General features: G+C 41.0%; 1 protein-coding gene across 2 annotated transcripts in view; it reads left to right on the top strand.

The window, feature by feature from the left end:
• Nucleotides 1-472: 472 nt before the first annotated feature.
• SLC9A9 (solute carrier family 9 member A9) overlaps nucleotides 473-13354 on the top strand; it is a 176419-nt gene continuing 163537 nt past the window's right edge. Inside the window, exons 1-4 of one of the 2 annotated variants that reach the window (XM_040074349.1) lie at nucleotides 473-827; nucleotides 5323-5525; nucleotides 8380-8457; nucleotides 9066-9142. In XM_040074349.1, the coding sequence (XP_039930283.1) occupies nucleotides 653-827; nucleotides 5323-5525; nucleotides 8380-8457; nucleotides 9066-9142 (533 nt within the window). In that variant the 5' untranslated portion in view covers nucleotides 473-652. Of the gene's footprint in view, nucleotides 828-5322; nucleotides 5526-8376; nucleotides 8458-9065; nucleotides 9143-13354 lie in introns of both variants that reach the window. The other variant, XM_040074348.1, reaches the window with a different exon arrangement.

The following is a 13354-nucleotide window of genomic DNA, read 5'->3' as shown; positions in this document are numbered from 1 at the left end:
AAGTAGTCCTAATTCCAGGTAATTGGACCCTTGCTTTTACAGAGATCTGTCCTCTGGCAGGATCAATACAAGTGCCTAAATCTTAAAATCCTAATCCATAGATTTGTTTTCTTCTGTCTTTGCACTATACTAAAGTGCCACTTTTATTCTATGTCATCTACATTTAAAAGTGAGAAAGAGAAAAAGTTCTTAAGCGTCCAAAATGTAGTAAAGGTTGTTATGCCATTTTTAAACACAATTTTTTCCATCTTAAATTGTGAAGACAAACTAGGACTCCTAGGATTCAGATTGGGCTGTAAACCACATGAAGAAAACATGAACACACACTGAGTTCTACTACAGAATTTTAGAAATGGAGAGTCTGAGCCGTGGAGGCAGTGTGTGCATCCACAGCCAGCGCAGTCCAGCAACACAATCATAACACTAAAAATGAGACAGGGCAGCTTTAAGAGAGAAACAGGAAGCTGTAACTAGAATCCAGCTGAATTCTGAGCTGGGGCACTTTACCATGAGGCTGCAAATGAAACAGATGTGCTTGCTGTGAATTTCTGTAGTGTCTGGAGTTTTTGTACTAAAGGTGACAGCACTTTCCTTCCTGTGACTTTTTTTTTCCTTCTTTTATTTTTCACATAGTTTCTATAAAGGGAATGAAATGGACAAGTTGAAGAAATACGTATCAGTGAAAGATGAAGATCACTTCTATCATCAGGGAGCTGTGGAGCTGCTAATCTTTAACTTTCTACTCATTCTTACAATATTAACAATTTGGTTGTTTAAAAACCATCGATTCCGCTTTCTGCATGAGACTGGAGGAGCTATGCTTTATGGTGAGTATAAATTCAAGTGCCAGCTTAACATCGGACTAGTTGCATATTTATGATCAGGCACTTGAGATCAAGTGCTGACAAAGCTCAGAAATGTGCTGAATTAAATGCCATCAGCTCCATAAGTGTACAGTAAAATAATGATGTGACAGCATCTCTCCTGAAGTAGCCAGAGGCTGCCTTGATAGGGGAGCAACTGTGAGGAGCTGGTTCCCCTCAGCGTGGGCATTCTGCTCCTCTGTGGTCAGACAGCAGAGAGCTGGGGAGTTTACTGTTTACAAAAACAGTCTGCTTTGGGTTTTCATTCAAAGCTGTTAGTCTGAGGAGCCTTGTGGATACAGACGTGTTGGCTAATAAAGTTTAAATGATCTTGAGAGCTTTCTTTTGGCTTCGCTCGATGCCTTTGAAAAACTCACTGAGGAATGTGCCTCAAGTTTGCTCTCAATGCTGTCATTGTAGAGTAACTTTAGTTTGCCTCTCTGGTTCTAATCTCTTAGGAAGTTTTGCCATGTTGCATCTGGCTCTCACACAGAGCTTTCCTCGTTGTCCCCTAAGTACTCTGGTTCAGTGGTACACACCTACATAGGCAATGATTTCTCTTGTCATTCTCTTAGTGCTGAGAGACTCAGAGACACTACGGCTATAAGATACATACAGGGGGGCAAACTGTCAGAGTGGAAGATACAAATCAACAGCTCAGTCATTACCTGAGTTACAGCCTGTTCTGACATGTTCTGCGCACACCACATCCTCTAGCAGTGTGCTACCCAAACCTGATTCTGTTAAGATGGGTGCCTCTCCTGCAGTAGCTTCCTTCTCACTATTGTGCTGTTTGCCATGGGCAGCTGATGGCATTTTCTGAAGATTTAGACAAAAGTTGGTCAAAACAGGAATGAAATACGGGTGAATGCAAAACAAAAATAATTAGGTATGGAATTAGAGTCTTGCCATTTGGTTCTGGTTTTCTGCCTGCTGAGAACACACTGCACATCATGAGAATAACCTGCTGATATTATTTTGATTGGTTAAGAGATTAGTGCTCTAGCAGGACAGAGCTTTTGAATTATTAAAACATTCCTCATGATTGTAAATAAACTATCTCGTCTTGCATTATTTATGGCAACCTTCAAATAGGGAAAAAAGCTTATCTGTAGGATCCAAAAAGCTAAGGAGGGCCTTCTTACCCTTCAAAATTTTGGGTGTGGGTGTAGTTATTTCTACCATGGAATGGCAATATTAAAAAGAAAGTGAAATTTTAGAGGTCATAAGAGGGGTTGTCAGATCAACAGGCAGCAACTTTAGGAGAAAATCCTCATGACACCAAGCAGTGAGAATAGGACAAGTCCTGCCCTCACTTAATTTCACCTTCCCTATCCAAAAATTCTGATTTATATCTTTTCTGCACAAAAAGAGGCCCCAGTCCTTACAGTTTGCTTTGCTCCAGCCCCCTGAGCTGTTTATTAGATGTATAAATAGCAATACAATAAACTGATAATTTGGCTTCAGGTGATGACAGGATATGGGCACTTATTGCAGAGTTTGTCCCACAGGATGACAGGTGTGTCCATATTCCTCAACTGTGCCCTTAGGGGAGCAGCAGTGGAGAGGACAGGGAAGGCAAAGTGTGAGGAACATCAGGGGGGAAAAAACCAGAAAGACAAAAACAGGAAGTTTTACAGTGACTGCAAAGTGCTGAATAGCCACAAATTGAACACAGCCTGAGAGAAAGTTCTAGTTAAAGTAGAGAACAAATGAAAGGGTGGGTTGGCTTTTTTTTTTCCATAGGCTCTGTAGGAAAATTCAGTTTTAGGCTGAATAGTTGCAGCTAGAAAAAAAAAAATAAATAACCATGCTGTCCATTTAGAAACTTGAATAACTGAGGTGTATTTTTTTAATCAAAACAATGGCTCAACAATAAGTAAAACTTATTTAATTTTGAAATCTTTCTACAAAGTAAAAAAAAAAATCTAAAAACGCCAAAATAATTCACAAGAATTTATTCAACATTATTTCAGTGTATATATAGAGAGATATAAATATCTATAGGAAGGCATTTAAGTTGAAAGTATTTAAATACTCAAATTATTTTGTTTGTTTTGAAACCAAACTGAAAAATCACTCACAAACAAGAAGGAAGAGTACAGACTTACCTGTTCATTCATTCCTTCCTTGGTTTTCCTGAGTCTCAGAGAGCAAGTTTCTCTGCACATTGTAGCTGGGTTTGATAAACAGACCACAAATAGTAAAGTCAACTTAATTCCTGATTTCTGTACACCAGGGAGACAAGTGGGCATGAGAGAGTTTCCTTTACAAGAACACACTCAGGAATGGTGTGAGAGATGATCTACACCAGCACTGATGGAAACAAAGGCACTTGCCTGGGATCAGAGCGGTGACCTCTCTGGCAACACCAGGCCCCAGGATGTGGTGTCCTAGTGCTGGAGGAGACCCAACAAGCCATCAAAACACCAAAGTGCCTGTAACCACCTCCTGCAAGGCCAGATATCTTTAAATGCCTCAGCCATGAGCCATTCGGTACCAAATTCCCTACACAAGGTGTAAGTCGTGGCCCTTCACATTAGTGCAGGAATAGTCCAGAGCTACACAGTGGCAAACTGAGGGTGAGCATCCAAATCCCTCATTGTCCCCTCAGGTACCAGGCTCACATAGAGGCACCGCCACACAGCTCTGGGTGAGAGCCTAAAACCCTCCTGCAAGCGGGCAGCCAGCATTGAACCCCAACAACAAAAAAACCCAAACCAGCAGCAGCCCAAGCTGTGCCTTCTATATGGGAGGTTAATTACCAAATTGAAATTGAAATTGTTCTCAGCTTGAGTGATTGCCACCCCTAGGGAGTGGGAGGTGCCCCCCAGGTGGAGGTGAGGCTGGTTGCAGATGTACCGGCCTTGGGTGTTGTGCTCCGTGGGATCAGTCGATGAGACTGGAAGGAAAACATGAAAAGGCTGAATGACAGAAGAGCCGTTGCGGTGCTCACATAAAATGGCTTTGGGGTTAGAGGTGTTTCACCAGGTTTTGAGGGGACAGGTGTGCAGAGGGAAAGCTGGCTCACAAGCTCTCGGCAGCCCCTCCTGAGGGTCCCCTTTAGTGTGTTTGGGAGTGAGGCCCTTCCGTTCTGGAGTCAGCTCGGGGCTGCCGAAGTCGTATTTCACAGCTGCACGTGCAGTGCTTGCTTCCCTCTACACGGACATACTTCCCCTAACATTTTGAGGAATTCTGCCTCTTACTATGGCTAGATTTATTATCTGATTTATTGCAGGAATTCTGTGTAACTTAAGAAGGAGGTCTTGGGATTTTCTACAGCTTATTGAAACCCTCTATCATTTACAGAAAACAACCTTACTAAACAGTAGATTCTAAACAAGCACAAATGCATGCACACACATTAACCAGGTGATACAGCTGTTACTCAGCATCGCTCCAGGAAGCTACAAACTTGACTTGCTTGACTGCCAGGAATCTGCAGTTCCAAGAATGTCTGTTAGGAGAAGATGTGAGAATAACAAGGATTCTCAAGGTCCTTGTGATGACTTGTATCCCCTTCTGATTATGGGATCAAACTGAAATTATTACATCATATTTTGCAGATGTTTCTCTGATATTTCATGTAATTTAATTTCTTTCTTATCTTTTAATAGTAAGTATATCTATCTAGGAGTTTAGGTGTCTTCCATCAATATTTCATCGGAGCATTCTCAGGATTTTATGAATGTGTTAATAATCAGGAACTGTAAAGCTGTTCATTCTATACATGGGACTTAAAGCATACAGGACATAAAAGTATGGAAATTAAATTTGAAACCAAATTGAAGCCTCTGAGGGAGGAAATAATCCCAGTAATATTATCTATTTAAATATTACCTCTCCTAAAGTAAACATGCAGCCTCCCACCAGAGCCAAAAGAAAGAGGCATGCCACCCAGAGAATGGCTGCTGAAGCACATTTTCCTTTTTGTTACTTGTAAAGGGAAACAAAATATCTGCCTTAGGTAATGGCCCTAAATTGTAGATAGTCTTATTAGTCCTTCCCTTCTTCCTGATTTTATTTTCCTGTGTTTATACAGTCTCTAAAATACAGAAAGCAGAATGTGCCCGAAGATGTGTCAGAGTTTTGTCCCCATAAATGTAGTGTGTAAAATACCCAAAAGCACAGCTGATGTTTATGTGCTCGGTTCAGCACATAAGTTGTGCAGACATCTCCCTGCAGTGGTTGAGAAACTCAGTTAATTATTATGCCAGCAACTGGATCACAAAAATAGGAGTATGACTGTGCATATTTCAAAACAACATTGCATTCTAATGAAATGACCCTTTTGGAAGAGTATTTTGTGGTAATCCATAAAGCGTTGGGAGAGGTTCTGTAAATGTAGAAACACATCCTAACTTTGGCAGAGCTATTTTTTTTTTCTCTAAATGTGTGGCATCGAATACTTTAAAATACTTGAATATCTTTCATTTTTCTTTTTTTCTTTACTCTCCAGGCCTTGTAATGGGATTAATTATACGATATGTGACAAAATCACCAGATGTTGAAAGTGGGACTGTTTATGAATGTGAAAAGCTGAACTCTGGGCCATCCACTCTGCTTATTAATATAACCAATCAGGTCTACGAATATCAGTACAAAAGGGAGATCAGCCACCACAATGTCAACGGTCACCAGGGCAATGCAATGCTTCAAAAGGTAAAACCTGTCTTATTTTTGCTCTAAACTCTGTAAGATATTTATTTTCTTTTCATGCTTGAGAGAGGAAAACAAGCTTCAAGTTAAAATGAGACTGAGAGAGAGTCTATTCTGAATTTAGGGTGGGCAAGGGAGGTGAGGAAGAACAGTAAAGGAAAGGAAGTGTGGTAGAACCCTGACCATCATCCAAGCTGACTGTGCACTCACATAATGGTGGCCTGAGCTGTTTCAAATGACAGTCCCAGCTCCTGCAGACACTGAGTTCGTCGCAGACACAGCTGTTAACTTGGATTCACTGCCACTATGCCTTTATAAACGCCACTGATATCTTCATTTTTCCTCTGCTTTCAAAGTGACTTGCTCTGGCAGGATAATGCAAGGGGAGGTTACCTCCTGTGGATAGCACAGGAAACTGCAAACTCTAAACATTTTTCAAAACACAAACTTGTAAATATGTGCTTACTGTACACTTAAATCCATCACAGCATTCTCATACATTCTTCCACTCCTGCAGTGGTCCTCAGCAGGGCCCTCGCTGCCATAGGGAGACAGCATTGGGGCAATTCATGCTGGATACAAAACGGGAAGTGTGGGAGGAAATTTGCAGTCTTTCACAATGTCATGGCCTTTTCTTTTTTCCAGTATATAACAAAATATTTTACTTTGTTAGTATGTCTTTCCCTGCCCATGTAATACTTGCTTCTTATAATGTTCACTTTGACAAACACTGGAGTGCAGGGGCACTTCTTAAAACCTGGATTTTGTGCTCAAAGACATTGTAGATTCGCGTGAAGCTCCTAAGCCCTTACCAACAGCTTTTTACAATATTGCAGTGTATTATTTTGCTTTTTTCCAAGTATTATTGTTTGTCTAGCGCAGTAATACATGATCCAGTGTATTTTACAGTTATTGTTAGGAAAACTTTTAAGTTATGCTTAGAACGTACACTGGGGAGCCCAGCAGAATTAGGATTTTACCATCTGCTCAAATTTCTTGCTGATGCAGCACCATTGTGTGCCTGTCTGCTGTTACTGCCAGACTTGCCCTTCCCAGAAAGAACTAGACTGTCAAGGACCATTAGACTTGTGGTGGGTGGAGACAGGAAAATACTGTGGCACTCAGACTGATCAGGTTTTGCTGAATCGCCATCCTTTTTCCTGCTAGCTGGTTGCATTTGCAGCTTTGTCTTGGTCAAAGTGTATGTTTAGTTTCCAGGACATATGTGCTAATTCATTACATTTGATCGACTTCATCAGACCTGGCACTGAAGCTGGCTTAGGAGAAAGGAGGAGCAATGACTTGCACAGAAATTTCTCCTGCCCTTGCAGGGAACTGCCTGATCTTGTTTCCATAGTCTCATTTTGCTGAAAGGCTCTTGAAGATCTCAGCTGTGGATTGTAGCTCCTCTAAATTATTGGGGAGACTCAGTCTGCCTGGATTTTCACTTGTTTTTCCTTTAAAATTACCTGGCAGATGCCCTCTTGAAAAGAAAATAAATAAAAAAGGAAACGGGGATGAATTCAGCTGTATTTAGGAGACAATAACAATGCCTGGCAGCCTTCCTGACTGGCAAAAGCACAAATGTAAAAAACAGAAAGCATGATCGCACCACACTCTGGGTTTTGTACAACTGCAATTCCCTTTTGACTGCACTAAAAGTGTTTACTTAGTGCCTTTTATCAGAGACAATAGATTGTGCCATGCCTTACAAACATGTATTCTTAAGAACATGATTTTGAATAATAAAATGTGCAGTCAGAATTTCTGATGCCCACAGAAAAGATATTAAAATATATCTGCTGAATTAATTCCAAAATTAACGTTTGAGAGTGTTGGTTCATAAATGAAGAAAATCCTTTTTCCATCAGGTTTTCAATGATGGTCCCAGCACAGCTAATGTTGCTGGCAGGTTATTTAGCTAGATTTTTTAGCTTTATAATTCAAAGTGAGCAGGATGGAAAAAAGTCTCAGCTCTCACTTCCTGTCTATTGAATCAAGCTGTCTGTTAGTAAGAAAGCAGAAGTAATTTTGTAGGCAAGTCTTGCTCTTTTGAAGGAAAATAATCTAGAATACTGTAGCCTTAAAATATCACTTCATATGAACAAGGAGCTGCAAGCCTTTGTATAATTACCTCCTGCCACTTAAAAATATTGATATAGTGTAGCCCACTGACAGAGCACTAAGCACTACACAGGTTTATTTAATTTGGGTATTTTTTTCTCCAGCAATGCTGTTATTTTAAAGAGAATTCTCTTCTATTGAAAGCTATTTGAAATTAATTGCAATGGCTGAGGAATGTCCTTGTTCTTTCTCTGTGCCAGAAGTTGAAGGCCAGTATGATCAGTGCAATTCCTCATTCTAGCATTACTTTAAAACTTTTAATGGCTAGTTCATAAATCATTTCCTTCAAAGGAAATGTTACATTGGTTTTGGTGGTGTAGGCCTTTTATCACCCCCTGTACATGGGGAATTGAGGCACAACGCTGCTGATGTGTCTTTCCTGAAAGGGACCAGGAGATCCATGTCTGAACCAGGAGTAATGTCATGGGACTGTCAAGTTGGATGTGTGGGAGGGCAGCTGCTGTCACAGGTAACGCTGCTTCTGTGTGTTCCCTGTAATGTAGCACATGACTGATTTCCTTCTTGAAGGAACACTTTTCAAGCAGTAATCTGCCTCTATAACCTGTAAGGAGCTATGCATTTATACTTGCAAAGAAAAACAACTCAGAATAATCCTGCAAAGAGTGGAGATGAGCCTGAGATCAGCCCTGATAAGAAGATACAATTAAAAAATATCATATCAAATTAAATGCTACTTTATTTGTCCTTACCTCTCCTTTGTCCTTCCTAGCAGATGACCTTTGATCCTTCCATCTTCTTCAACATTTTGCTGCCACCCATTATATTTCATGCTGGATATAGTTTGAAGAAGGTATGTGTCTATTATGTGACAGAAGGGACTGAGTGTGGCTGCTGCTCTGTAGACCAAACAGGCCAGTGACAGGGGACAGTCAGCTCAGTTTTATTGCCTGGGCAGGACTTGGATTAAAGTGACTGATTCGTGGCCCTCATTCTGCTCTCTTTCTGTCCCTGTGCAGAGATCTGATTGTGCAGTTTATAACACTTAGGTCTCTGTTTCCAGAAGAGACCACTTGGAATGCTGTGACCTGCAGGCAGGACCAGCCTGTGTTTCATGTCCTGCCCAATCAGGACTTTGTTCAAGGGATGGGGTTATGATACCATTTGTATCAGGTATTTCCAATATATTCCAATATATTTCCAAATGTGAACTTCTGCTATGATCCTGAAACATTTGGTCAGATGCATTAAAAAGAGGGAACCTTGATGGCATTCCCCCAGGGGAAAAAAAACGTCTTTAAGTTATGTTTTCCAAAATAACTGAAGTAGCCACTATTACTCCATCTTCTAGATGAGAAATGTGTTGTAACAAATGGCACTTTTAGATGTGTTTCTGCTTGGTCTGAATGCTTTTCTATTTACTATATAACAAAGGACTTTCTTTCAAACTTTCCTCCCCAGAGACATTTCTTTCGTAACTTAGGATCAATTTTAACCTACGCCTTTTTGGGAACTGCCATCTCCTGCATTGTTATAGGGTGAGTGCCTTCTGCTATTATCACATGCTTGGTATTTCTTTCAATTAAAAATTAAACTGTAAAGAGAATTGCAGACCCTGCATGTCAATATACTTAGCAACTGGTGTATCAGACAAAGTAATTCCTGCTCAAGGAACACTGAGATGGAAAAGGTACAACCCGTGGATAGCCAAGAACTGTCCCAGGCATTGAGAAAATTGTGTCCTTCATTTTTGGTCTATGTCTGGTGTAAGCCTGAACACTCCATAGCTTTAACCATCTGTCCTGAGAAATAGGACCATTCTCTCAATTGAAATTCCACGCTTCTAACTGGAATTTCTTCCAGAGAAGAGCCAATGTTTAACAGTAAAGAAAGGACTTTAAATCTCAGAGGTGGCAAGAATAGATACCTCATGGCATGTATGTAAAATAACTGGAGTCATTCCAAAAGCTAAGCAAAATTCGTAGCTGAAGATCACATGAAAAGCCTCAGTCTGGAACAATGTGTGAATTGAGCCTGGGTGTGATTAAACAGCTTCTACAGAAAAAGAGGAAGGAAAAAAAGCAGAGAGGCAAAATATCCTGTTTTATTTCCAGACCTGCTTAGGGAAAAGTTTCTAGTTCTGTGTCAAAATTTAAAACTGGTCAAGGTTCTGTACCTATTGACAGCAGTGTCAAATTATAGAAGCAATTAATTTTTTTAATGTCTGTCTTTCCCTTTCTTTATAGTAAAGACATATGGGCTGCATCAAGGTATAAAGCCTTTACTGGCATTATTACGTGATGGAACATTCTCCTTTAATGTCATTTTAATAAATGACCTATGACTTTGAGTTCAATGATTTTAAAAGCATTCTTTTTTGGGTATGTCATCATATCTACCTTGATATCCTAGATTCCTAATAATCAAGCTTAGTAAGTAAGCATGATGCACTAGAGACATTGTGGTATTAAAAGTTCTGCAAGTCATGGTCTTTCCAAGTACCAGGAAAATTTAGACTCTGCCATCAGAGTATGATCATCCTCTGTGCTGAAATACAGAGGAGTGTAAACTCTCAATGTGGCTGTCTCCCCTTCATGTTTAAAAAAAAAAAAAAAAAAAAAAAAAAAAAAAAAACACCCTGAACATCTATGGGCTCAGGAAAAAGGATGCCTTCAGTTTCGGACCCAAATCTGTAACTAGAGCAGGCATTGTGCCATGTGTCCCATTTATTGGAAAGGAAAAGCTTAATCTCACTTTATTTTCTGAAATTTTGCTTTCCTGGAGAAATGGCATCTCATCACTTCTTGAAGTTCACAGCTGGGACAGCTACACCACTCATATATTTCCCATCTTTATTTGCATCAACATACCTCTGATTCTTGCTCTTGTTTCTTTTCATACCCATCAGGCAGGGAGCACCCCTAAGACTGAAATCATGAATTCAATTAAAAATCTACATCCAAACAACAGTTTGAGCCAAATGGTAGCACATTTCTGAGGTAACAGTGGTTCTGGATCTCAGTAGGACTCTTCCTGTGCTTCCCCTCTCTTGTCTCAGCTATTGAACATAAACCAAAGCCAATAGATCTGTGAGACTGCAGGAAAGCATTAGCCTTGTCCAGCCTTGTAATGTTTTTAAATATGCATTTGGTTCATGACTCTAACATTGCCCCTTGTAAATGGAAAATGCCAGAGCAGCTTTGATAAGTTTGTTAAAATAAACATAATATACTGAATTTAGCCTTTATTTCAAATACTTTTATTCCTGTATCCATGCTATTTTATCTAAACAGAATAAATGCAGATAGAATCTTCTACAAAAAGTTCCTATTAGAGACAATTCCTACTAGCAGTTCAAAGTTCAAGCCCAAAGTCAGGGATAAAGATCCAAAGGAAACCTTAAGGCAGAGAGTAGTAAGCACTGGTCCTTGCACTGTGTTCCTGTACAAACCCACAGCCCCCCCGGAATCACTGCAGAGAAGGCCATAATATATTCAGAGCAGGGCTTGTGTGAATGTGAAGCATGTTTGCATAATGCACGTCAGGATACGAGGGGGATAATGACTGCATGAAGAAGAAAGATGATATGAAAACTCTACTGAAGGGAATGAAAAGTAAGACCTAAAAGAAAAAGATGTCCTAAGAGAGAAAGGGCTAAGAACTAGCTGCTGTTACAAAAGAAAGGGCAGAAACCTGAGATACTTCTAAGTTTCATTGCTGTAGACAAATATTTTGTGCACAGATATGATTAAACGTGCTTTCTTCTCATTATATGAGCACAACACACACGTATGCAATACTTTGATATCCACAGGCTCAAGCTCTGTGTGTCTGCAGCCTCTCACCGGGGCTGTGCTCCTGCTGCCTGAGTTACAGAGCGCTGTGTGAACCCTCCTGGGGCTCCCTGAAGTGCCAGGGCACAGCCTGTAACAAAGAAGGACCAGACCTCTCTTTGTCAACCAGAAACAGCTGGGAAATATCATTAATAAAGAACAGAAACATCGTTTGGATTTGCTGCAAACTCTTAGAGTGCTAAAACGTTGCCATGGAACACACGGATACAATGGTGCCTGTCTGCTCTTTGTGAGTCTTTTGTGTGAAAGGCCTCAAGAAAGAGGAGCTGTGTGGAATTTGAGTGAAAAGGCTATAATCAGATATTCCCACTGAGGGTGGGGGAAGGAGGAGTAAGAGAGATTGGTTTTTTAGTGAAGATTGTGCCAAAATGTGCTTGCTTTCGGCTAAGTGCTGCTCTAAGGAATGCCTGCCCATATTAGCTGTAAGACTGTCCTCAGCCACTTAACACACATGAAAGATAAAGCTTTCCCAGCAAAGCAAAATGATGCCCTTCACACCAAATATGACTAGCAAGGATCCATGCAGAGAGATGCCATGAGGGAAAGGGGAAATTCCCCTTCTCCAAGCCATATTGACTGCAGAAATGCTGAAGTGGTCTCCTGGTGAACAGTCTGCTGACTCCAAGTCTGCATGACATAACATCATATAAGATCCAGCCTTTACATAGATCTTTTCTCTGTTAGTGGTTCCAGCTTCCTGTCTTCTGAGGAGTAGTATGGAATAATCACTAAGACAGCTCTTTCTTCCTGATAAAAACCATACAGGCCAAGTCTTTCTGAGGCTCAGCCTGATACAGGGCAGGCAGTCCCTTGCTGCAGGAGACTTCTTGAGTTTCATACTCAGGGAAAACTTTAGTTGGAAGTAATGTCTGGATATCTGCAGTCATCCAGAACTCTGGGAGATCTGTTCCAGCCTTAACCACCCTCACTACAGAGTGTCTTTCTGTTTATCCAGTTGGAATTTCCCTTGCTTCACCTTGTAACTTTTGCCTCCCATCCTTTCCCTGTCCAGCCACCAGAAGGTGGCTTCATGTTCTCTGCACCCACCAGCAGACAGCGCTTAGCTCCACCCCCATCTGCATGAGAAAGCTCAGCTTCTGCCTCTTCTCATACACCACAGCTCTCAGATTATCTTGGTGGTCCTCTGCCGAGCTGTCTCCTCTCTGTCTTCGCTGTGCTGGAGTCCAAAATGGAACACTCCATTCCACGGCACCTCCCAGGTGCCGACAAAAGACTTCAAGGCTTCTCCTGGTTTGCTCACTTGGCCTTCCATGAGCACAATGTGGTTTGCAGTCGTAGTTGCTCTTGTGAAGTCCCATTCTGATTTGTGCTCCATCTGATATCCTCCAGGGCTCCAGGGGCTTTCTGCACATGCTTGTGTAGCCAGCCACGCTTCAGTGGGACTGCTGCATAGGGCTGCTCTGCTTTTCCATAGATACCTCACTATTGGCTGTGTATTATGACCGCTGTAAGCTGAAGCACCTGGGAGCTGATGCTACTCAGTGAGTGCCTGAAAACTGGGCTGCTGAAGTGTTAAATGAACATCTGCCCCCTCTTGCCTTTTTCTATTTTTTACACCTTGGGAAGAAGCAGGGAGAAGGACCTAATGTTAACTTCTGCAAGGAATAGTGTTCTTTTCCCTTAGATTCTATTTTTAATAAACTGTGCTGGGGTGCATCTTCCAGAATTGGCATCTGTCAAAGATATTTTCTATTTTGATAATGGAAGGGTGCTTAAGTATTTGGAAAAATCTTGACACTGTGGTAACAACCTATCAGAGCAACATATTGAATGGCAGAGGGTGTAGAACTATTTGCATTTTTCCCCCTCTTGAAATCCTTTTGACTTCTTTGATCAGCATTCTCAGTGGCAGCCAGAGCCAACATGCCTGTGCAC

The sequence above is a fragment of the Hirundo rustica genome, chromosome 10 (genome assembly GCF_015227805.2).
Source record: "Hirundo rustica isolate bHirRus1 chromosome 10, bHirRus1.pri.v3, whole genome shotgun sequence".
NCBI lineage: Eukaryota > Metazoa > Chordata > Aves > Passeriformes > Hirundinidae > Hirundo > Hirundo rustica.
Note: the sequence above shows the minus strand (reverse complement) of the source record. Positions and strands in the feature narration are given on the sequence as shown.